Below are 25,059 nucleotides of genomic sequence, written 5' to 3' on the forward strand. Positions count from 1 at the left end.
CAGGACTCGGATCTGCACCCGCGGCCTCCCTCCCGAAGAGGCTGTGCGTCGCGCTGCTGCTCGCACGGTCTCCAGGCCGCCTCCGTGCTGGAAGCGTCCGGGAAGTCCAGGGTCCTGCTGCGCTACCTAAGCCGCGGGGCAACAGCTTAAAAGGGGCATTTTTTTCTCCCCTGCGCCTTGTCCTCCTTCCGGCGGAAAGGCGTGACAAGGGGGCAGACGGTGGGCACAGAGGGAAAAGCCGGCCGACTGGGACGAGACCTTTCCGCCAGCCGCTTCTTCCGAAGCCCGCCCACCCGCTCTCCGGGGCCGCCTCTCCAAAGTTTCACCTTCGCGGGTCGCAACCATCGAGTCCTAACGAGCACGGAGTGTGTCACAGCCGCCGGGGTGAGAGCCGCTGGCGGGGCCTTCCCTTAAACGGCACCCCACACCTGCGGGGCGAGCTCGGGAACGCAGTGGGGAGAGGGGAGCCGCGGGAACTGGAGGCGGGCGCTGCAGTCCCCGCCCCGGTTCTGGGCCCCAGGCCGCGAGGCCGCCGCCACGTTCATCTCCGGGCGTCACCAAGGCCTCGCTGTCTATCGGGGCCGGGCTCTCCGCGGCCCCGGAAACTTCAGAGCGGGCTCGCGGTCCCCCGGGTCCGCCTCCCCACGGTCGGTGGGCGTGGCGGCGCTCGCAGGGGCGGCGCTACCGAAGCCCGGCCCAGCCTCCCGCTCGCCGCCCCGCCCGCTCACGCCCGAGGGCCGGGCTGCCGCCGACCCTCACCTTTCACGGAGGGGAAATCCAGGGCAGGGGCAATGGGAGGGGCGTGGCCCGGACCGCGGGCTCCGGCACCGGCGCGCCCCGCTCCGTCCCTGCCCGTCCCCGCCGGCGGCGGAGCAGGTGAGGCCTGGACTCCCGCGCCCGCCTGAGGCCTGCGCTCCGCCCGGCCTCTTGGGCCGCCCCGAGGCGAGGGAGGGGAGGCGCTGGCGGCGGCGCCGTCCGCGGCTCCTTACCGCTTCACCACGCCGGTTTTGATCTTGATTTGTCTCACGCGAGGATCGGCCATGGTCCCTCGGGCGCCGCGGGAAGGAGGGGCAGAGAGTCGGGGTAACCGTGCTGCGAGCGCGCGCGGAGGAGGAGGCGGTCGCGTCGGCGGAGTCGCCACGGCCCCGCGCGCATGCGCAGACCCCGGCGCAGGCCGGCGCCCCTGCCACGCCCGGGGCGGGGGGTACCGGGTCGGACGGCCACGCTTCGCGCCGCTGGGCCGGCCGCCGCTCGCTTCTCTCGGGGAGCCCGCCTCCGTCTCTCCCTACAGCACTCCTCTAGCTCTTCCCTCGCTTTAGCGTGGACACAGCTGTACACTCTTCCCGTCGCCACAGCCCGGTTGTGTTGGGATACTTCAGTGTCTCCCCTACGGACAGGTTGGGCCGTGACATGGCTTTGCGAGATTACCCGCTTAATGGTCAAAAATCGTATTAAAGATATTTTCGGTGTGGTTATCTGGTATCAAACAGGCCAAAGCGATGTACCTTTCATGAAATAAACTACCATCATGCACGCAGTCAAGAAAATGCTTACCCTCCACCCCAGACCCCTGCAAAAAGTGTCTGTAGGTATGTACCTCCTAAAGGAAATGACTAGAGGACTTAGTCGGGTAATCATCACTGAGGGTGTATCTTAAATATTTAACTTACGAAAATGTGTGTGGCACACAAAAGCTTGGGCCTGGTGGTCAAACCAGCTGACATTCGGGTCCCAGGAGCTACTGAACCTCCCTACCCAGCCTGTTGCCTCGTGGGCGGAGCGGAAATAACGCCCACTTCTCGAAGTGCAGAGGAAGATGGAAGCTCAATGCCTGGCGCACTGTAGATGCTCAATAACTTTAGACCATATATAACAGCGGTTCTCAACCTGTGGGTCGAGACCCCCTTGGGGGTCGAACGATCCTTTCACAGGGGTCGCCTAAGACCATCGTAAAACACATATATAATTACATATTGTTTTTGTGATTGATCACTATGCTTTAATTATGTTCAATTTGTAACAATGAAAATACATCCTGCATATCAGATATTTACATTACGATGCATAACAGTAGCAAAATTACAGTTATGAAGTAGCAACGAAAATAATTTTATGGTTGGGGGTCACCACAACATGAGGAACTGTATTAAAGGGTTGTGGCATTAGGAAGGTTGAGAACCACTGATCTATAATAATAAAAGGGTAATATGCTAATTAGACTGGATGTCCTTCCAGATGTCCTTCCAGATGACCTTCTGAATGAAGCCAGAACTGTGAGGGAAGCCAGGGTCCCAGGTGCCAGAGGGAAGCCAGTGCTGGCAGCCAGGGGAAGGAAGGCCTACTCTTGCACGAATTTCGTGCATCGGGCCTCTTGCTGTTTTATATTTTCAAAAAAAAAATGTATCTGTTGCATAAAATGAGGTGCCCCTATGCATCAGCCTCTTCCTGATGGAGTTCCCCAAGGAAGGCTGGGCATCCACCTAGTGTCTTTGCCCTTCCCTACACTTGATTTACTCATTCTGGCTCTCAGAGCTGGCTCTGGAACACCCTTCCACCCTGCCAGTCCAATACCCTTATTTTATTTTTTAAAATCTATTTTTATTAATTTCAGAGAGGAAGATAGAGAGATAGAAACACCAATGATGAGAGAGAATCATGGATCAGCTGCCTCCTGCATGCCCCCTACCGGGGATCAAGCCTGAAACTTGGGCATGTGCCCTGACAGGAATCAAACAGTGACCTCCTGGTTCATAGGTCCACGCTCAACCACTGAGCCGCATCAGCCGGGCTAATACCCTTATTTTAAATCCAAGGTCAAACCCCACCTTCTGGAGAAAATCTACCACAACAGACCACCAACCCCCCACCACCACCACCCCCGCCCGCCTGTTCAATGCTCCCTCCATACTTTGGAATCACCCAATATTAATTTTTCTTTTTTCTTTTAAAAACTATTGAGTCCTTCACAAGTGTGTGCTCACTCTCCTAGTTGGATTATAAGCTTCTTTAGAGGCAAGAATCTTGTCTTCCATAAATATTCCTCCTCTAATCTACACCTGTGTTCTGTACACAGCAGGAGCTAAACTCAGTAACTATTGCTGTCCAACTGGCTGGCACACTGAAATGCAATTTCAAGTGAAGCAGCAGAGCAATGAAATACTGGGGGCAGGAGATGACTGGAATCAAAAGAAAACAAAAACCCAGAAGACTCACCAAAGGTAAATGCTACCATTAGAAATCCAGCAGCTCATTAATACAAAGTTACTGGGCAGTCCCCTAAGCCAAAGAAGCAACAGCAGCTGCCAAACCCACAAACCAAAAGATTGTGTAACTAGGGCTCTTGTTACTGTCAAGGATCTTCTTTCAGTCAGATAACAAAAGCCATATAACTCTTCATATTTTCCTCTTTGCCTTGTTTTCCAGAACCTCAGAGCTTGGTTTTGGGCTGATTTGCAGGAGTTTCCCTCATCCTAGGTTTTCTAATGTAAATACTCCCTATCTCCCCCAACCCCAACTCTACTTCCACCCTTTTGTCCTTTTTCTCTTTGTTTTAATGATTTTGTATCTATGACTTTCCTGTAAACCAGTAATAAATAAATGTAACACCAGCCAAAACACCTCTGCCACTGCTGCTGTGTACCCAGGCCTATGCCCAGGCCTTCGAGAACAGTGTGTTTATCTGTGTCTGTGAGCACCATATTGTATGCTTGAGGCCATGCGTTTAGATCATGAAGTTTGGCCACACTTCTAAGGATAGGGGATCAGGTGAAATTGTTCCTACTGTCAGTTTACAGTAGTTGTAAAGAGCTTTAACTTTGGGGCCCAACTGTCTAGGGTCACATCCTACCTCTGCTTACTAACTGTAAACTTGGACAAGTTACTAACTGTAAACTTGGACAAGTTACTAACCTCTTTATGTGCCAGTTTCTTCATCTGAGATGTGCGTGATAATAATAATAGTACCTACCTCATAAGGTTGTTATAAAGCTGAAATGAGTTATTATTTATAAAGTGCTTAGGATAGTGCTTGTACTTATTAAGCCCCATACAAAGTGTTCATTAAATAAATGTCACCTAGGAAGGAGGTCCTAAGTAGGAGACTAAGAACACAGTGGGACATATAGTAAAATGAATATAGAAATGTACATGTTATCATTAATGAGATCATGCTGAATTAATATTTGACTGTTTACTCTGTATAAAAAGGACCCATGTTGGACTTACTTACCACTGTATCCCAGCATGTAGCAATGCCTGGCACATCATAGGCACTCAATAAATATTTATTAAATGAATGAATGCTACTATAAAACGACTTTTTTCCCCATTTAATAATGTTTCAGCAAATGGGCTACTAAAATAATCTGAAACATCCCCTCTCTCTCTCTCACACACTGTCTCCAGGAATTGATCTTTGGGTCTGGCCTTTGAGGAGGTAGACCTACTGAAGGCCCTTCCTTGTTTACTAGAGTACTAACCCTACGAGCACTAACCATGAGAAAGTACTAACCATGGGAGGGATCAGTACTAACCCCAGGAGGAGAGTATTATGCAGGCATGCCTACTGTGAGGTAGAAGTCAATATTAATTTTTTTACCATAATTATCACTGTTTAAAGTCTCCCCCATACTATTAGTGACATCTAAGGAAGATACTATTAACTGGCTTACCCAACAGTAATTCCCCAAACTCTCTTCCATACCTGATTCCATTGCAGGGGTTACTTTCTCAACCTCTCTTGCAGCTGGAAGTGACCAGGTGCACAATTCTGGGCAAATAAATATAGATGGAAACATGTAGGTGGTTGTTGAAAATGCTTTGAATTTCTTGATAAAAGGGACACATATAGGGAACTGCCCCTCCCCCCCTTCTTTCATGAAAGTAGACGGAATAACTGGAGTGAAACATCCATCTTTCAACCATGAGGGAAAGACAAACATTTCAGAGACAGCAGTCCTGATATCATTGAGCTGCTGAACCAAAACCAGCAGCTGTCTATCCCTAGTCATCTTACCTGAGAAAAACAAATCCTTAGGCATTTAAGCTACTGTTTATGAGACTTCTATTATTAGCAGGCCAAAGGGCTTTCTAGTTAGACTCCATTAGAGCTCCATGAGTATGTCTCTTCACTGAGGGGAGGGGAAGATATAGCCATTGGATCTTTGGAAGAAAAATCCCTATGAAATAAAAAATATCTCCAACCGTGGCTTTCATAATGTGCTGTGTTCTCATTGTCTGAGTGTATTAAACATACAACTCAAATGGCCACAGGCCACAAAGTAAGGATGTGTCGACAGCTGCATGTTTCAATGGTTCTCAACCTTCCTAATGCCTCGACCCTTTAATACAGTTCCTCATGTTGTGGTGACCCCCAACCATAAAATTATTTTCGTTGCTACTTCATAACTGTAATTTTGCTACTGCTATGAATCATAATGTAAATATCTGATATGCAGGATGTATTTTCAGGGGTCGCGACCCCCAGGTTGAGAACCGCTGTTTTAGATAATAGGAATTCTATACAGGTAAGGAGAGAATACAATCCTTTCGCCAGTGACTTACAGAGGGTCCTATTTACAGCTGAACAGGTATCTGCTATAACAATTCATTGTTCTGACACATATTGCAGTCATCATGTGTGGTTCTTAATGCATCATGTTACATTAGCTCAGCCCATGGTCTCGTACCATGTAACATAAATTTTGCCAAAAGGAATGACAGTACGTGACACTGACTTTTAAAAGACACACACTATTTTTTCAGATCACATACCTTTTATCCATGAGTGCCCAATTCAAAAATCAAGTTGGCAGACAAAAGTGGAGTGAATGTGTAGCCGCAAAGCAGCATATTTATCTTGAATAGTTTTGCACATTTCTACCTGTAGTCAATGATTCCATTCCATTTTTATGTTGAAATGCATGAGCAATATTTATGGGCCTTTTTTTTTTTTTTTTTTTTGGTCACCTGAAGTAAGACTTTTATTCAGGGTCAATCAAGAGAGGCCTGAGAAGTGTTTTGGGATTACAAGCTATGGATAAAATCTTTTCATGTGTTTATCATGAACCATCTATGACTGTTCTATTTGAAATTCTCAGCAAAATATTTATGATTATTTTATTTTTATCCTATCTATGAGTATTCCTTTCAGTAAGTTACCTTTCTTAGGTGTGAAGTATTTTTCTTTATCATTACATATTCTTTTTTGGTATTAATGGGAAATACAACAAAAAAAGATAAGGATTTTTTGACAACAGATTACAGTTTCTAGATTACTAAAAGAATATTCTAAATACTGGTTCACACAGAGCCTTTCATATAGGTTTTAAAATTTAAAATTTTTACTTCTTTTTGAAATTATCTTCCAACAGAGTTTCTTGTCCATTAAGGTAAACTACTTAAGGCCTAGAGAATTCCTCTTGGGTTATAAACCTAAAGTTAAAAAAGAAATTCAGCTATCATCTGTGAAAGCTTACTGGGATTCTGCAGAATAGTCTGGCAAGAGGAAGGAAGTCTTCATGAAATAGCTTTTCCCCTAATATTTTAAGGTAATATAAAGATATTACTTCCAAATTGAAGAGAAAAGCTTCATTTCAACTTCAACATTTCAACTTCCACACGTTCTAATTCAAATATCCCTACCCTAATATTTAATTACTGTCTTGTTATTTCATTATTACTACAATTATTTCTCATCCATTATTACCATCTTTTTGCATATATATGTGTGAATGTGATTGCCATTTAATCATATAATTGAGATTTTTAAGAATCCTTTTTTTTAAATATAAGATTTATATGCCTCCAAATGATTTGGAAACTTTAGAGCTGATAAAATTCAACCAATTCCCCTTGGATTTTTAGCCACATAAGAAATCAGAGTAAAGGAATTCAATACAGACCTTGGTTGAATTTAGTACAACAACTGGAAGTCTATATGACACCAAGTAACCAGTAATTAATGACTAAGTCAACCCCCCGCTTCCCCCACCACCACCCAACACACACACACACACACTTTTTACTCAAATGTTTTGGCATGCAGTCATGCAGTGATGCTCCTGAAATGATTAAAAGCAGGAATTTGGGCCTCAGCTAAGTCACACTCTCATTGGATAATTTGAGTAATTTACTTAATTCTCTCTGAGGCTTAGTTTCCTCAACTGTAAATTAGAGATAAAATAGCTGCCACACAGGGTAGTGGTTCTTGTGAAAGTTATATAATGCACCTGTATGTAAAGGCTCTAGCATAATGCCTGGAACATCATAAACACTCAATAAATGGTAACCATTATTATTATCTTTACTCATGTGGGCACAGAAAAAATTTATCCAGAATTGATTCCTTTTAATAAAATTAGCCTGTAGAGCAAGCTTATTTTTTTCAGTGAACTAGCAAAGGATTCCAATAGAATTGCAGCTTATCCACATATAAGGTTTACTAGAGGTCTGGTGCACAAAAATTTGTGCACTTAGTGGGGCGGGGGGTCCTCAGCCCAGCCTGTGCCCTCTTGCAGTCTGACACCCCTTGGGGGATGACCACCTGCTGGCTTAGGCCCGCTCCCCGGGGGATTGGGCCTAAGCTGGCAGTCAGACATCCCTCTGGCAGCCCAGGAGCCCTTGGGGGATGTCCACTTGCCAGTGGGGAGCAGGCCTAAGCTGCAGTCTGACATCCTTAGCACTGATGAGGAGGCGGGAGAGGCTCCCACCAGCACTGCTGTACTGGCAGCCGTCAGCCTGCCTTGTGGCTGAGCAGAGCTCCCCCTGTGGGAGTGCACTGACCACAAGGGGGCAGCTCCTGCATTAAGTGGTCAGTGTGTGTCATAGTGACCAGTCATTCCCAGTTGTTCTGCTGTTAGGGTCAATTTGCATATTACCCTTTTATTATATAGGATAGAGCCCTGGTGCATGGGTGGAGGTCAGCTGGTTTGCCCTGAAGGGTGTCCCAGATCAGGGTAGGGGTCCCGCTGGGGTGCCTGGCCAGCCTGGGTGAGGGGTTGATGGCTGTTTGCAGGCTGGCCACACCCCCTTCAGGGTGGGGGGTCCTGCTGGGGTGCCAGGCTAGTCTGAGTGAGGGGCTGATAGCTGTTTGCAGGCTGGCCAAGCCCCCCAGCGGGGACCCTCACCCCATGAGGGTGTGGCCATCCTTGGTGAGGGGCTGATGGCTGTTTGCAGGCTAGCCATGCCCCCCAGTCACCCAAGCTCCCAGTGGAGGCTGGTTGGAAGCAGGTATCTGGGATTTATTTATCTTCTATAATTGAAACTTTGTTGCCTTGAGCGGAGGCCTCAGCTGGCCAGGGCAGGCGGGAAGCTTGGCTTCCTCAATTGCCAGAGCAACCAAGCCTCCTGCTTGCTCCAGCTCCGTGGCTGCCGGCCGCCATCTTGGTTGGGTTAATTTGCATATAGTCGTTCTGATTGGCTGGTGGGCATGGCTTGGGTCGTAGCGGAGGTATGGTCAATTTGCATGTTTCTCTTTTATTAGATTAGATGAGTTCAGATATGAATATTATTAGATTGATCTTCTATCACAAATAATAAAAAAAGAAAGCATCACATATTAAATTTATTATTGGCAATTTGCAACATTAAAATATCCTTTAAATAAATACATTTAAAATAGTCTATGTAAATTTTGTGTTTATGCCTATCAGATTTAATGCTAGCTATGTAACTTTGGAAGGGGAAAGACTTTGGTATGATAAAAAGCAATAGTGTGAATAAAGATGCAATTCTTAACATGTATTCAGTGGTTAATACACGGTAATTACTCTTATTTCCAAATAGGGCAGAATCTATTAAGTGAACTTTCATCACCCCAAAGGACACATCTTACATTAAAAATATTTATGATATTATTGAAAATAGTGCCTCTTAATATGCCTATATTTTTCTTCTAGCACAGAAAAAAATCAGGTAGGAAAATTCCTAAGCATTAAAAGAAAACAAATAAAATTGCAGAAAAGGGTTTATTAACATGTTCAATTTTTTATTTTAAAATGAGAATTTGTCTTCACCAAGTCACTGGAGAATAAACACTTGGAATGCAATATTATTTAACTCATAGTACATGAAAATTAGTGCCTACAGGTAAAGACTGATATATCGTTTAGGTTATTAGCACTATTATACATGGTGGAATTTTGCATTCTTTGCTTTATAAAAGTTAATTTCCATAAATAAAGATGAAAAAATGAATGTTTTATGAACACTCTTTTGTAAGTGGTTTCTAAGGTTTGGCTGAATATTACACAAATAAAGCAGCTACATTTTAACTATTCTAACAGGAATAAAAATAGTGGGGAGAGCATTCAAGACACATTGCCTCTCTAGATTGTAATGTATATAGACCAGTGGTTCTCAACCTTCCTAATGCTGCGACCCTTTAATACAGTTTCTCATGTTGTGGTAACCCCCAACCATAAAATTATTTTCATTGCTACTTCATAACTGTAATTTTGCTACTGTTATGAATCGTAATGTAAATATCTGATATGCAGGATGTATTTTCATTGTTACAAATTGAACATAATTAAAGCATAGTGATTAATCACAAAAACAATATGTAATTATATATGTGTTTTACGGTGGTCTTAGGCGACCCCAAAGGGGTCGCGACCAAAGGTTGAGAACCGCTGATCTAGACTGTATGAATACTTTGTGAAATACTCAAAAAGGAGAAAAGAAAGTGTCAGAGTAGGAAAAAACAACCTACAGTTTTCAGTGGCTGTTGCAAACTATTTATGCTGGATGCTCACTGTACCCTTTAAATTTTTATCCCCATTTTTGCTTTTGCAGCCAATTGTTAATGGATATAATGCTGCAAAGACAAAAGAGTAAACAACAACACAAATGAATTAACATAAAGCCAGGAGCTGAAAGAGAATGGAGAGCAAGAGTATGTTGAGAAAAGGAAAGAAATAAGGGTGGGACTAGGCTTGGGGTTACATATGTCAAAAGGGTGTGATCAGTAAGGTAAGGTCTTGAATTCTTTAAACTTTTCTGCATTTGGAAAGTAAGGGAACACTGGATCCCTGTTTTTGTTAGGTTATGTTTTCAGTTGTTTAACAGAGATTAAATAATAGTGGCATAAATAAAATAGAGAGTAGGTTTGCTCTGCTCCATGAGGTTTCAGAACCCTAGACACCTTCTAAGTTGTTCCACCATGCTCTGGGATGGCCTTTCTTGCATGGACAGACATGGCTCCCATTCCCGCCTCATATGCCATGTCCTTTTAAAGGCATGAACCGGAAGATGATTGAAACACTTCTGCTCACATTCCATTGGTCAGAACTTAGTTATATGACCACACCTCATTACAGAAGAGAAGGAAAAATGTATTCTCTGGCTGGGCTATTATGTGCTCAATTAATATCAGAAGAGGGAAGAGTAGATATTTGGAACAATTAGAAGTTTCTGCCATGTGCCTGCTTTGAGATTCAAAGTATCATTGATTCCAGTTGCTTCAGTGTGCACTTGGGAGAGGTGTAGGTAGGGGGCAATATGCCTGATGCCTTGTAACCATAGGCCTTTGCCAATTAACACACTGACTTGATTATTGTAGCGTTATAGTAAGTCTTGAAATCAAATAGTGTGAGTCCTTTATTGTTCTTTTTCAAAATTGTTTTGGCTGTTCTAATTTATGGTGGTTACATTTACATTTTAGAATCAATGTTATGTACAAAAACTCCTGCTGGGAATTTGATTGGGGTTACATAAAATGTATAGATCAATTTGAGAATTGACAATTTAACGATATTGAGTCTTACAATATTTGGACACATTTTCTATCTCTATTTATTTAGATCTTCTTTGACCTTTATTTTATAGTTTTTTGTATACAGATCCTGCACATAACTATTTCCATAGGAGTTATAATTAAGTATTTCCATTTTTGTGCGTGCTATCATATTTTACATTTTTAAAATTTTAAATTGTTCATTGCCAATGTATAACAATTAAATTTTTACATACTGGTTTTATATACTCTGATCTTGCTAAATTACTTATTCATTCTATGAGCTTTTTGAGTGGATTCTATGAAATTTTCTATATAGACAATCTTGTCATCTGCAAATAGAGACAGTTTATTTCTTCCTTTCTATATCCTGCCCTTGTTTTTTAACTTAGCATGTAGGGCTTTGTTTGTTTTTTTAAGCCATTAAGATGTAGTTATTTTGCAGGTGCTCTTTATCAGGTTAAGAAAATTCCTTCTTATTTCTAGTTTTCTGAGAGATGATCATGTGGGTTTTCTTTGTTAGTCTGTTAATATGGTAAATTACATTGATTGATTTTCAAATTATTGAATCAGCTTTGCACTCCTGGAATGAATATTACTTGGTTATTATGGATTATCCTTTTTATATATTCCTAGATTTTATTTTCTAATATGTTGCTGAGAGATGTTGATCCGTAGCTTTCATTTTCTTTATGATTTTATTTTATATTTTAATTTTTTGCTTTGTTGATTAAGGTATTACATATGTGTCCTTATCCCCCCACTGCCTTTTTCTGCTTTTGGTAATGGGAGATTCTGGCCTCATAAAATAGCTTTCCTCCTCTTCTGTTTTCTGGAAAAAAATTAAGTAGAAATGAAAATTAAGTAGAAATTTTCCTACATAAATGTTAGGTAGAATTCATCTGGACCTGGAATTTCTTTTTGTTGTTGGAAGATTTTTAACTGCAAATTCATTTTCTTTACTAGGTATACAGCTATTCAAACTATCTATTCCTTCTTGCATTTTGGTAATTTGTGTCTTGCAAGGAATTTGTCCATTTTATCCAAGTTGTTGAATGATGGACATAGTGTACTTTGTAGTATTCCTTTATTATTCTCTTAATGACTATAGGGTCTGTGGTGATGTCCATCCTTTTATTCCTGATATTGGTCATTTCTCTCTTTTTTATTGAGGTAAAATACATATAATATAAATTGAGTGATAAATGGTGATGAAAGGAGACTTGAATTGGGGTAGTAAACACACAATACAATATACAGATGATGAAATCTGTATAATTTTATCAACCAAAGTCACCCTAATAAATTCAATAAAAATATATATGATTAACTATTAATTTAAAAAGTATTAACCATTAATAATGAAAAAGTATATATTTCAGTGGCATTTAGTACATTCATAATGTTTTACAACCATCACTTCTATCTAATTCTAAGGCTGGTGTCTTGTGAGGTTATTTAAGTTTGAAAAAAGAGTATGATTAAGAAAGCTGTGTAAATGAGGCAAGGTAAAAATTAGAATGGAGGTTTTACTGGTGGTAGTGTTATAACTGTAGCAAGGAATTAGGAGTAAAATGCTTTGGATATGCAATGCCATTTGATGCAAATAGCATTGGTGTGGAAAGACAAGTGTGTGATGGTGGGCAGGTTCCATGTCTTGTAATCATAGCCCTCAAACAGGCTTCAGAATATCTGGCTGCTTTTATATAATATTAACATGGAAACACTTCCTCTGAAATAGGTGGTGCTTGGCTTAGCTCAGAAATACAAAAACAGACAATGATTTCCATAAACCCTGCCTTGAGCTATATCTGAGTAACCTAGACCTGTGATGGAGGGAGGTCCCAGATTTCAGGGAAAATGAAGGAAATGTATGCTATTCCCTAGGGCAGTACTGCTTAAGAAGCTTTCCTTTTCAAACTGGAATGTTCTAAAAATATCCAAAGCATGTAAATTTCTTGGCAACGTGAATAATTACTCAAAGCCACAAATTCAAATGTTGGTTTAACCATCAGGACTGGCTTATTTCTTTGACATACCAGCTAAATCATTTTTGCTTTTGGAGACAATTGGCTACACAGTATTCACAACATGAGTTGTTCTTTCTTTGCCCTTCAGGGAGCCCCAGAACCCTCCCAGAAGTAAGCAATTGTTAAGCCATGCTCCTTTCCCCTAGAATATCCTTTCAAGCCTCTACTCAAGCCAAAATAATAACCCTTTGAAATCTCAGCTCCAAGAAAGTCATAAAGTAAGCACTCAGTACTATGGAAATAATCATTTGACATCATTCCAGCAAATCCATCTTTGGGCTATGCAGCTTGTTTTACTGTAATGGTGTTATTTTGGGATTTATTGACTTCCAAAACTAAGAAAAAGACATAGGAGCACCTTGAGCTACTGCTCAGTTATGAAGAATGCAGAAAAAAATCAAATCAAATATCTACAAAATGTGCCACTCTATTGTTCATTTATTTCTTCCCGTTTTCTTCCTATTTTGACAAATTGTTTGATGTGAACTCATCTCGTTTTTGTTTTTGAAAATCATATACAGATTCTTAGGCATGAGTAAATATCTTCTTGCCAATTTCAATAAAAGAAGCAGAAAAATTGCAACTCATATACATCTGTATCATTCAAAGATACAGTCAAGAGACAGAAACCATGCCAGTTATTAGATCAGAAAAAATATAATTGTTATCTAGGTATAAAGTTGTGAACTAAGTGAATGAAAGGGCAAAAGAGATGTCACGGAGGTAGCAACTGCAAGTAGCGTTTAACACCCCTAGAACTGGGGAACAAAGGAAATACACTGGAATTATTACAGCTTAGGAACTCAGAAGAGGTTGCTGACCTCTGAAGAGAGAACATTGGCAGCTTATGCAGGATCTCTGAGAGGGCAGGATGAATCTGACCCTGCAATACTGAGAACAACTCCAAACTGAATTAAGCTGCTGCTACAGGAAGGAACTAAAACTGCTGGGATGAAGAAGTGATGCTAGTGTTATGCTCACAGAAATAGGAAAAATTTAGGAAGCAAAGGAAGGAGCAAGCTCCTTCTTCCTCCTCTAGCTTTGCAGGCTCCTTGACAAAGCAGAAACGTGGTTTTTAGAATTTTAGACCCAGCATCACAGGACAATGCCTAACATTCAGGAAGCTCCCAAAACATACAAATTCAACCCCTACCTTTGATCATATTAGGATTTTCTGCTCTTCTAACATTTTTCCTTTTAAAAAGATGAGTTAGCCCTGACTGGTTTGGCTCAGTGGATAGAGAGTGGGCCTGCGGACTGAAGGGTCCCTAGTATATGCCCAAGTTTCAGGTTCGATCCCCAGTGGGGGGCATGCAGGAACCAGCCAATCAATGATTCTCTCTCATCATTGATGTTTCTATTTCTCTCCCCCTCTCCCTTCCTCTTTGAAATCAGTAAAATATATATATATATTTTTAAAAGATGAGTTAAATAGCTATATAGCATTCCACTGAAAGGATGTATCATTTTATTTAACCAATAGCTACTGTTTGGTGGTAAGATTGTTTCTAATTTTTTCTTATAAAATTTATGTTTTATTTCTGCTATCATACCAGGCCAAGTTCCCAGATAGATAACTCCTACTGGAAACAAATTATCATGCTGAGAACATTTTCAAAAACATCAAAGAGTTTGCAAGGAAATAAAGAATATTCAGGCCAAAGACTACCTGAAGGCAGAACCCAGAAGATCAAATACAAAAATAACTTAAAAGCAGCCAGGGAGCCCTAACCGGTTTGGCTCAGTAGATAGAGTGTCGACCTGAGGACTGAAGGGTCCCAGGTTTTATTCAGGTCAAAGCACATACCTGGGTTGTAGGCTCCTCCCCAGCCCAGGGCCCTGATCGGGGCTAGTGCGGGAGGCAAGCAATCGATGTGTTTCTCTCACATGGGTATTTCTCTCTGTCTTTCCCTTTCTCTTCTACTCTCTCTAAATATCAATGGAAAAATATCCTTGGGTGAGGATTTAATAAAAAACAGTCAGGGATAAAAGTTAGTTTACTTTGAAAAGAGCAATAGACAGATTAAGAGCTATGCTCTCTAAGGCAACAGTGGAAGCAGGAGGCCAGGGAAATGACATCTTCAATGTGTTGAAGGTATTACTAGCTATAGTCACTAGCATTTCCTTTAGTGCTGGTGTGCTGCTGGCAAACTCTTTGTGTGTTTTTACCTCAAAATGCTTTTATTTTGCTCTCATTTTTGAAAGATATTTTCACTAGGTATAGAATTCTACATTGATAGTATTTTATTTTCTTGGCACATTGATATTTAAACACACACACACACACACTCCTACACACATATATTTATACTTGAAAGAATACAAGCTCAGAGAGGAGGTCTGAAATAAAAACAAATAAAGAATTAAAAATTGGTTAATTATGTGGGTAAATAAAAACAAAAATTGACTCTAAAACAGCGTATGTACCAATCCTTGTAATTAACATATTTTCTTCCTTACTGAAAAATATAAGATCATAAGATAATTTAACTCCATTTATTCCCCTTATGACTTCTCTGCATTTGTTTTAAATTGTTTATATTTTTAAACTGAGTACATGACAACAATTTCATAGAAGTCATGAGAGCAATAAATGGAATTAAAGTGTTTTAAGATTTTGTGTTTTATGGTAAGAAAGTAAACAACCCAAATATTTACCAACTGATTAATGGATAAACATTCACCACAAATATACATTCATAAAATGTAGTATATCCATAAAATGGAATATTATCCAACAATAAAATAAGTGAAGAATGAAGTACTGATACATGTTATAATATTGATAAACTTTAAAATGGTGTGCTAAGTGAAGGAAGCTAGTCATAAAAGGCCACATATTCTTTTTTTAATATATATTTTTATTGATTTCAGAGAGGAAGGGAGAGGGAGAGAGAGAAACACTAACGATGAGGGAGAATCATTGATCAGCTGCCTCCTGCACGCCCCCTACTGGAGATCAAGCCTGCAACCTGGGCATGTGCCCTGATCAGGAATCGAACCATGACCTCCTGGTTCATAAGTCGATGCTCAACCACTGAGCCATGCCAGTTGGGTAAGGCCACATATTCTATAATTTTATTTGTATAAAATGTCCCAAATAGAAAACCCATAGCGACAGGAAGTAGATTAGTAGTTGTTAGGGGCTAGAGGTAATGGGAAATGACTGCTAATGAATAGAAGGTTACTTTGTGGGGTGATAAACATGTCGTAAAAATTATATAGTGGTAATGATTGCACAACTCTGTGAGTAGACTAAATACCATGGAGTTGAACACTTTAAATGAGTGAATTGTATGAAATGTGAATTGTATCTCAATAAAACTGTAATTAAAAAAACACACAAAAAGATAGCCATTAGAAAAGGCAGTCTCATGTGCGCAGCCTCGCAACCCCCCATTTGGGTGCAAAAGAATGGTCCTTGGGCCTGGAACACTTCCTTACTAAAAGATAGAGAGCCCACACAGTATGTACTGGGCTTATCGCCTTGTGTGGGAATATCTTTCCCTGTTCCAGGCTCAATGTGTGATCCTTTGCTCTGCTTGAATGATGCATCAATGACCTCAGGCACACCCCTGGATTTCAGGATTTCAGACTCCACCAGGGAGGGGTCGGGTCCTTTTGTTGTGGCTTGATTCTTATGTTTTCCTTAGCGATTCAAAAACCAAGATGCAGTGTGCAGGAGTGTTTGACTTCTATTTCTGGTGACTGGCACTGTGATGATCTTTACTATCCTGCATGTAGTTGGAGCCCCACCCCTCCAGATTTTAGCAACCAATGCACAGCGTTCTGCTGAACTGATACCACTCTCTACTTTAGATTGGCAAAAATGAAAATAACTGACAATTTCAAGTATGGATGATGATGTGGTGAAACGGAAACTTGTACACCAAAATGTAAATTAGTAAAATTTCTTTGAAAAACAGTTTAGCATTGTTAGGAAAGTTGAACATATTCATCAAGGTAAAATAGATCAATATATAGCAATAGAAATGAAAGAACAGAAACCATACCTATCAACATAATGGAGAGCAAAGGAAGCAAATTATAGAACACTAGAGGCCCAGTGCACGAAATTCGTGTGTGGGGATGGGGGGTGGTCCCTCAGCCTTGCCTGCACCCTCTCGCAATCCAGGACCGCTGGCTCCTAACTGCTTGCCTGCCTGCCTTACTGCCTGATCGCCCCTAACCATTCGCCTTCCTGCCTGATCTCCCCGAACCACTCACCTGCCTGCCTGATCGCCACTAACCACCTCTGCCTCGACCCCCTCCACCGCAGCTTTGTCCGGAAGGATGTCTGGAATGTTGTTCAGCTGTCTGGTCTAATTACCATATTATGCTTTTATTATTATAGATAAATACTATGATTGCATTTTTATTAAATTCAAAAGCAGACAAAACTAAACATTATACTATATAGAAATACATTCAAAAGTGGTAAAACTCTACCGGAAAAGCAAAGAAATGATTGTTCAGAGGTTAGGACAGTTGTTACTTAGGTTGGGGAAAAGAGGCATGAAATTGGGAAAGGGCACATGGGAACAATAGTTTACTTGTTACCCAGAATGGTAGCAACATCAGTACTTATTTTATTACAATTCTTTAAAACAAACTCCAATGTTTTGTGCATGCTTTTGTATAAAAGGTGTATTTCACCATAAAACAAAGTTAAGTGAATTACCTGGTGTATATATCTTTGCATATGTCTGATTAGTTCATTAAGCTAATTTCTTAGAAGTTGAATCACTGGGCAAAAGACATTAACACTCAAGGGTTTTATTACCTGCTACCAAATTACCATCCAAAAAGGTTGTACCAGTTTCCCTTCCCCCAAGTAGTGCATCAGAGCTCCTGGCCGCATTGCTTGAATAAGTTGTTACCCTTGCCCTGCTCCGTTGCCACCTCCCACTCCCTCCTTAGCCCACTGTATTCTAGTTTCCAATCCAAACTCTCGACTTTAGGCTATTGATATTCTCCTATTTATGAAATTTGATAGCTACTTTTCTTTCTTAAATGATTTAGGGACTTATTAGCCCTAAAGACTTTTCCAGATGACTAATATCATCCATCATGTGTAGCTTTTAACTTTTTAAATCCTTAGATCACCATTTAGCTCCCAGTTCTTAGAGAATCTGCCTATGGTTTCCTATGAGCTATCTCATTTCCCAAGAAGAAAAATAGTTTTAAAACAGCAAATAGAATTCTCCTCATTCATCATCATCATCACGAATGATCATCATTATTACTCATTAGTCAGCTTCATGGATGTTGGTAAAGTCCATTGACTGACAATATTTAAGTACTGTTGTAGCTAGTCTGTAAAGATGGACCCCAATGCACCAGGCCTCCTGTGTTTGCACCCTTGTACAGTCCCTGTCCACATGGAATCTGAGCTGGCTCTAACTTGCTTTAATCAAAAGATGTGGCAGACATGCTGCTGTGCAGTGTTCTAGCAATATACCTTAAGAAGTCCTGGCAGGCCCTAGCCGGTTTGTTTCAGTGGACAGAGTGCCAGACTGGGGACTGAAGGGTCCCAGGCTCGATTCTGGTCAAGGGCACATGCCTGGGTTGTGGGCCCGATCCCCAGTGTGGCTTGTGCAGGAGGCAGTTGATCAATGGTTCTTATCATCGATGTTTCCATCTCTCTCTCCCTCTCTCTTTCTCTCTGAAATCAATAAAAATTTTTTTTTTTTTTTTTTAAAAAAGAAGTCCTGGCAGTTTCTGTTTTTGTCCTGTTGGGAGCCCTAGGCCACCATGTAAGAAGTTTGGTTACTCAGATGGAAAAAGCACACAGGGACCATGTGGAGAGGCCATGTGGACCGGGAGAGACCTTGAGACTACATGGAAGAAGGAAGCCTGCCCATCCCAGCGTCCAACTGAATCGGCCTTCCAGCCATCCTTGCGAAAGCACCAGACATGTGGGTAAAGCTATTTTGAATTTTCCAGGCCAAGCCACCATCTTACTGCAACTGCATGAGAAACTGCAGAAAAAGCAACAGAACAACCACCCAGTTGAAACCAGTTAACTTTTGGAATTACTGGAGTTGATAATAAATTGCTGTTTTAAGTTGCTAAATTCTGAGGTGGTTTGTTACATGAGATAATGGAAACAATTCCCTTCTATGTTGTCCCTCATATTTAACTGTTGACATATGACAAAGCTTTTGCTGGATCTAAAGTAAAGCTTGAGATTCTTATGGCCTGAAATAAGTACACCACTCTGTAAAAAAAAAAAAAAAAAAGGGAGATGCCCTAGAAAACAACAGTGAGAATTTACATTATATAAGGAGGTAACATTTTTTTCTACTTTTTAGTGACTTCATTAGGGTGACACTAGCTAACAAAATTATATAGGTTTCAGGTGCACAATTCCACAATACATTATCTGTGCACTGTATTGCATGTTCATGGCCCCAAGTCAAGTCTCCGTCCATCATAAGGATGTAACTTTAGAGCTAAAACCTGAAAAATGAAAAAAAAAAATCCAGATATGTGGTGAGCTAGAGAAAACAGTGGGAAAACCATTAGATGAGAAAAAGCTTAGTGTCTTCTTGTAGCTGAGAGGATTACTATGCATAGGAGCAAAGACACAAAGGCAGGGGGAGCCCAGTTTTGTTGGTTCCCACATGGGAAAGCCTGAACCCTGCACCCTCCCGCCCCCAATTCTCTTTTGAGATTAGTCGGTGATAGTAATCTCTCCACTCTCACAGGGGACAGAACAAAGTGGAGGTGTTTGAGGAATTCAACTAACACGATGAAGGGTATCCTATCTAATAATAGACAAACATGGTAATTGACCATACCTTCACTATGCCTCCCATTGGCTAATCAGCACGATATGCAAATTAACCACCAATAAAGATGGCGGCTGATTTGCATACTGCAGGCAGGGAGGGACAGCACCCGCTGCCATCCAGGGCAGCCCCAGAAGACCCAGAAGCCAGCCTGCTTTACCGCCCAGACCCGATCCGGTCCCGGGCAGCAAGGCAGGGCAGGCCCCAGAAGACCAAGAAGCCGCCTGATATGGTAGTAACTCTATCAGTAAGCACTCTGAAAGTCAGTGGCATAAATGCACCAATTAAAGGACAGATTATGAGGGTGAATCAAAAACAAAACCCACTTTAAATATAAAGACACATATAGATTAAAAGTAAATGAATTAAGCTGCAGCCTGTTTTTCTCAGTGGATAGAGCATTAGCCCGTGGACTGAAGGGTCCCAGGTTTGATTCCAGTCAAGGGCATGTACCTCAGTTGCTGGCTTGATCCCCAGTCCTTATCAAAGCATGTGCAGGAGGCAACCAATCAATGTGTCTCTCCCTTTCCCTTCACTCTCTCTAAAATTCAATGGAAAAATATCCTTGGGTGAAGATTAACAAAAACAAAGTAAATGGATTAAGTAACATTAGAGAGATTATAAGAAAAATATATTCCAAATGTTGTTAGTTGTATAATGGTTATATTTAAATTATTAACACCTAAGAAATTGGGTGAAGGGTACATATAATATGCTGTAGTATTTTATAGTTTTTTTTACATGTATGAGATTATTTCAAATTAAAATATTAAAATATCAAAAATTAATAAAATATTAATTGAAATGAATCTGCATTATATGAAAAATTTCCTAATTGCTTCTAGCATAATTTATTAAATTGTGCTAAAATTTACAAGGGTTCAATTAAAAAATATCTTAATTCTAAATGATATAATAGAAAATATATAATAGTGCAGTTATAAGCACTTATCTGAAAATAAAAATTTAAAGAAGTGAATTTAAAGAAGGGTTAGTCAAAGAAAATATATGCACAACCCATGGACACAGACAACAGAATGGTGATGGCCAGAGAGAAGTGGGGGGCAAGAGCTGGGTAGAGGAGGCAAAAGGGGGGGAATAGGGACATCCTATATAATAATAATAAAAGGCTAATATGCACATTGCCTGAACGGCAGAATGACCGGTTGCTATGATGCGCACTGGCCACCAGCTGGAACCACGCTGTTCTAGGCTTTTCTGACCTGGTCATGGCTGCAAACTCTCACAGTCAGTGGCAGAGCTGTGTCTTCTGACCTGCAACTCAGGTTAGGCAAGAAACCTCATTATCAAGATTGGGCCTTTTGCTTATTTGTTGAAAACAGTTTTCTTAAACCTTTAACTCAGATCAATGCTTGTTTATAGATCATGTACATTTTTTCCTGAGAGCCTGAATAACAAGCAGGCCTTGTTATTATATAGGTTTTCCACTGTTATAATATTTGATAGAACAATAAAAAATGATGCCCAATATTTTCTAATGCAATTTCTAGTTTGTCTTATGTCAAGCTTTCATCTACTTTATTTTTATTTTATAACCTTTTAACCCATTTTATATAAAAATGGATAGTGTTTTTAAGCCTGCCATTTTTTAATTGCTTTAATTTTTTAAGGGAATTTTCATATATGTAATTTTATCTGATTATCACAACAAACTGAGTTAAAGCAGGTTTCTTTACTCCTATTTGAAAATGCAGACACTGAGTCACAGAGAACTTAAGCTGATTTGCTCAAGGTCACAACAAATTGGTAACAAAGCTAGAATTAGAATCTTGCTTCTGATTCTCCCTTCCAGCTTCTTTCTCCCACTGGACCAAACTAGGTCACAATGTATGGATTTAAGTAAACAAGTTCCGTTCCTGGTCCTGCTCTCATTTTCCACACTGGCTGAGCCAGACTGAATTACAGAGGCTGTAATCATAAACTTAATGGTGACTGCAGAGTGTTATGTAGAAAAAGGAGCTTCAAGGAGAGCAAAGAAAACCTAGGTTCTCCCACGCTGCCAGGAGCACTATCACTCAGGCGTATTCCACAAGAGTGGATGCACGCAGGGAGAGAATAAAAGGAAGCCCGTCTGAACTGCTGCCCACTCTCCTGGCCCCGGGGGTATTCCTACTACCTCCTCATTCTACAACGCTTCAGAAGGCTGCAGACCCCATATGCACACAGGCAGGGCAGAAGTTTGATGAGAGAGAGTGGGAGCCTCCCTGTACCTGAAGTTACTTCTCACTTTCTTCTGGATTTATAATATGTATACCCCATCCAAGTCAATAGCAGCTCTCAGGGTTCTAAATATTGAGTCTAAAGGAAAATTATGCTGAATGAAGAACTTCTAGAACCTGTAGCCACATAAATTGGAACATGACTGGGTACAATGATTCTATCCGGAATTATGCTAAACGGCACAATACTTCATTTAAAACAAAATGCTTGACATTATCTTTTTTCAAATAAAGAATTGCAACTTTTATTTCAACTAAAATTGTGCTGGAGCCCTCAAATAAGCATTTGATGTTTTGGTTGGCTGGCTCACAACCCCAAGTTCTGAAAAATTCAAATGTGACTAGCTTAGAATAAAATATGCTCGGTTCACTTCTAAAGAAATCATTATTTGATGAAATATTCAGCTCTTCATAGATGAAAAGGAAACGCGTAGCCTCTCAGCAGCAGGACATGCAGGCCAAGCTATTTTTCTAGTCCTGAGAGCTATGTGTGCAGGGAGCCACGCAGAGAATTTCCCTTTGATCAATAGGATGGATCTGTCAGACGTCCGGCTGGGGTTGAGTTGTGGCCGAGGGTCAGAAATTTCCTGTGCAAAACACTTGTGCATGCAGGAGTTGATTATATGACTTGAAAATATAAAATAAGGATAAGTGTGTTTCAAGGCATAATTTATATTTTATTTATGATTTTGCACTAATTTTAAAGTAAATTCTTAATTAGAGCTTCCCATCCTCATGCAGCTAGATATTCAGAACAAACTCCTTCGGTCATCTTTCGCTCATGGAATCCCAGGACAGATGCTTTGTCATTTTTAGTGGGGAGGGAAAGCTATAGGAATGTATACGGCAAAGGCAAACCATGAGAATATGTCTGGATTGTGCCAGGGGGCTTAGTAACATTGTGATTAAATAATACTTTTTGTGCATTTTCCCATAACCACACTCAATGCTGTGTCATATAATCACCAGAACACACAGTGGAGGAATTCTTCACTACTGCAGCTATGTCATCTCCATCTTTAGCCATCATTTTATTCAGTCATTCAACAAATAAACTGTAAACACAACTGTGGTCAGGCGTGGAGCTAGGCAGGTAGGGATAGAGAAAAGAGCAAGACAGAGCATAGCCCTCGCCTTTATGTAACTTTGAGTCAAGATTTTTTTTTTTAAGGATTTTGTTTTTCTTTCCTGAATGTGAAAATAATAAATGATCCTTATAGAAAAATTAAAGTAATACAATTATCTAACATTAATCAAGCACGACATGTGCTAAGCACTCTATGCATTATATTATTTAATCCTAACAATAACCCTATGAAGGATATAATTCTACTAACCCTACTTTACAGATGAAGAAAGTGGTTGAGGATCACTGAGTGTGAAACTCAGGATTTGGAACATGATCTAACTTCAGAATCCAAGTTTTTAAACATTTAGCTTTATGACAGTTATCTCTAAAATGGGGCATTTTCTCTGGGAACCAATCCACTGGGATACAGAGGGAAATATTTGGAATTCTCCGTAGCTTTATACCTATGTTTAGTTATTGATTGACAGTAGTGACAACACTTGGTCTATATTTCAGCTGATAATAGCAAAGAAAGAAAATGTGGGAGATAGTCCTCAGGAAGAGGGAGTTGGAAGTTGCACAGAGCTGAGGAATCTAGTCAACTTCCTGGTTAGTTCATTTCCCATGTATTGCCATGTATTGTATTTTGTGTACCAGACAGATAGATTTATTATATTTTTTAGTTTTAACTAAATTAAATGCTCAAAATAGACAAAGAGGTTTTAAAATTTGCAAATAGCCCAGCTGGCGTGGCTCAGTAGTTGAGCATCAACCTATGGACCAGGAGGTCACGGTTCGATTCCGTGGTTGGGGCACATGCCTGAGTTGTGGGCTCGATCCCCAGTGAGGGTCGTGCAGGAGGCAGCCAATCAATGATTCTCTCTCATCGTTGGTGTTTCTATCTCTCTATCCCTCTCCCTTCCTCTCTGAAATCAATAAAAAAATTTATATATATATATATATATATATATATACAATTTGCAAATAGACCTCAAATTTAAAGTAACACTTATCACTCAAGCACATATGAATAACCAAAAAATGTCAGAAAAGACACTTCTATAACTAAAATAAAAGCTTTTTGCTAAGAGAAAACACAACAATTATCTTACTGGATTTTATATTCAATAACAGTATTCTTACTAAAAGGTCATTAATAATAATTTTATTGAAAGCAAATGTTTTTTATTAATAAATAAAATAAATTTAAATTTAAAGCATTGTTTATGTCATCTTTCCATATCCTTTCATTGATTACATATGAGCTTTATAATATAACATACTAAATTAGTGCATATAATTTATGAATGAATGAATAAATATACATGTTCAAGATCAAATAAGCCTTATTACTACTGTTCTCTGTGTGAAACATAACTTTCTGGGCAGAGTCAGAATAAAAAAGTTTCAGGAGCAGGAAAGGAATTCAATTTTTAAAATACCGTGATAAATAGCTTTGTACATGTACCTGTGTGAGCAAACTGTTTATTTCTGTAGAATACTACTAAGTAGAGGGATGATTGGATCAAAGGGTGTGAACATTTTTTAGTCTTTTAATAAATATGGCCAAATTGCTTTCCAGAAAGCATTGAATTTATACTCGTAAGAGCAATATAGAATTCCTTTTTTTACTGTAGCCTTGCCCATTTTGAGTAGTATCCGTTTTTATAATCTTTGTTAATTTTACAGGAGAAAAATGATCATTTTCTTTCAAGATTCATTTTTGGGTATAATGTAATGACTCCCAACATTTCGATGACTACTGAATATTCACCTCTCAGCTGTATACAGTGTTTTAGCGGTGCATTTGGGCATTGCTGGGAAAGTATTTATTTACTCAAACTGGACATTGAGGGTGATCCAAGAACAAATTATGAGAGGGGAAACCCCAAACTATCTTTTTCATTTTTGTAATTAGCAAAGTGAACACAATAAAAAATGAGTAACATATAATTTAAAATGTAGTTATAGGATCTACAAATACAAAAGAGTAAAGTGGTCCCGTTCCTTCCCCTATACACAAAACATAACTCAAGATGTATCCTAGACCTAAATGTAAGAGCAAAAACTGTAAAACTCTTAGAAGAAAACCTGGGAGTAGGTCTTTGTGACCTTGAGTTAAGCAAAGCCTTCTCAGGTAAGACATATGACAACAGAAAAAATAAATTGGGTTTTATCAAAACTAAAAACT

At 40.1% G+C, this 25,059-nt stretch overlaps 1 protein-coding gene and 1 long non-coding RNA gene across 4 annotated transcripts in view; one reads left to right on the top strand and one right to left on the bottom strand.

Annotated features, from left to right (window-relative positions):
• Nucleotides 1-1,144, bottom strand: part of TBCA (tubulin folding cofactor A) — a 52,354-nt gene extending 51,210 nt beyond the window's left edge. Inside the window, exon 1 of the mRNA XM_070412226.1 lies at nucleotides 990-1,144. Within this exon, the coding sequence (XP_070268327.1) occupies nucleotides 990-1,042 (53 nt within the window). The 5' untranslated portion in view covers nucleotides 1,043-1,144. The remainder of the gene's footprint in view (nucleotides 1-989) is intronic.
• Nucleotides 220-19,952, top strand: LOC139008697 (uncharacterized). 3 transcript variants are annotated; one of them, XR_011471186.1, is made up of 3 exons: nucleotides 220-384; nucleotides 3,074-3,218; nucleotides 18,472-19,952. It is a non-coding gene; the product is annotated as an uncharacterized lncRNA (long non-coding RNA). The 3 variants fall into 3 exon arrangements; XR_011471187.1 differs by having other exon boundaries at nucleotides 3,077-3,218; XR_011471188.1 differs by lacking the exon at nucleotides 220-384 and adding an exon at nucleotides 744-876.
• Nucleotides 19,953-25,059: the final 5,107 nt, after the last annotated feature.

Source organism: Myotis yumanensis, unplaced genomic scaffold (assembly GCF_028538775.1).
Source record: "Myotis yumanensis isolate MYYU_CA2020_CCGP unplaced genomic scaffold, mMyoYum1.0.hap1 SCAF_4, whole genome shotgun sequence".
In the NCBI taxonomy this organism is placed as follows: domain Eukaryota; kingdom Metazoa; phylum Chordata; class Mammalia; order Chiroptera; family Vespertilionidae; genus Myotis; species Myotis yumanensis.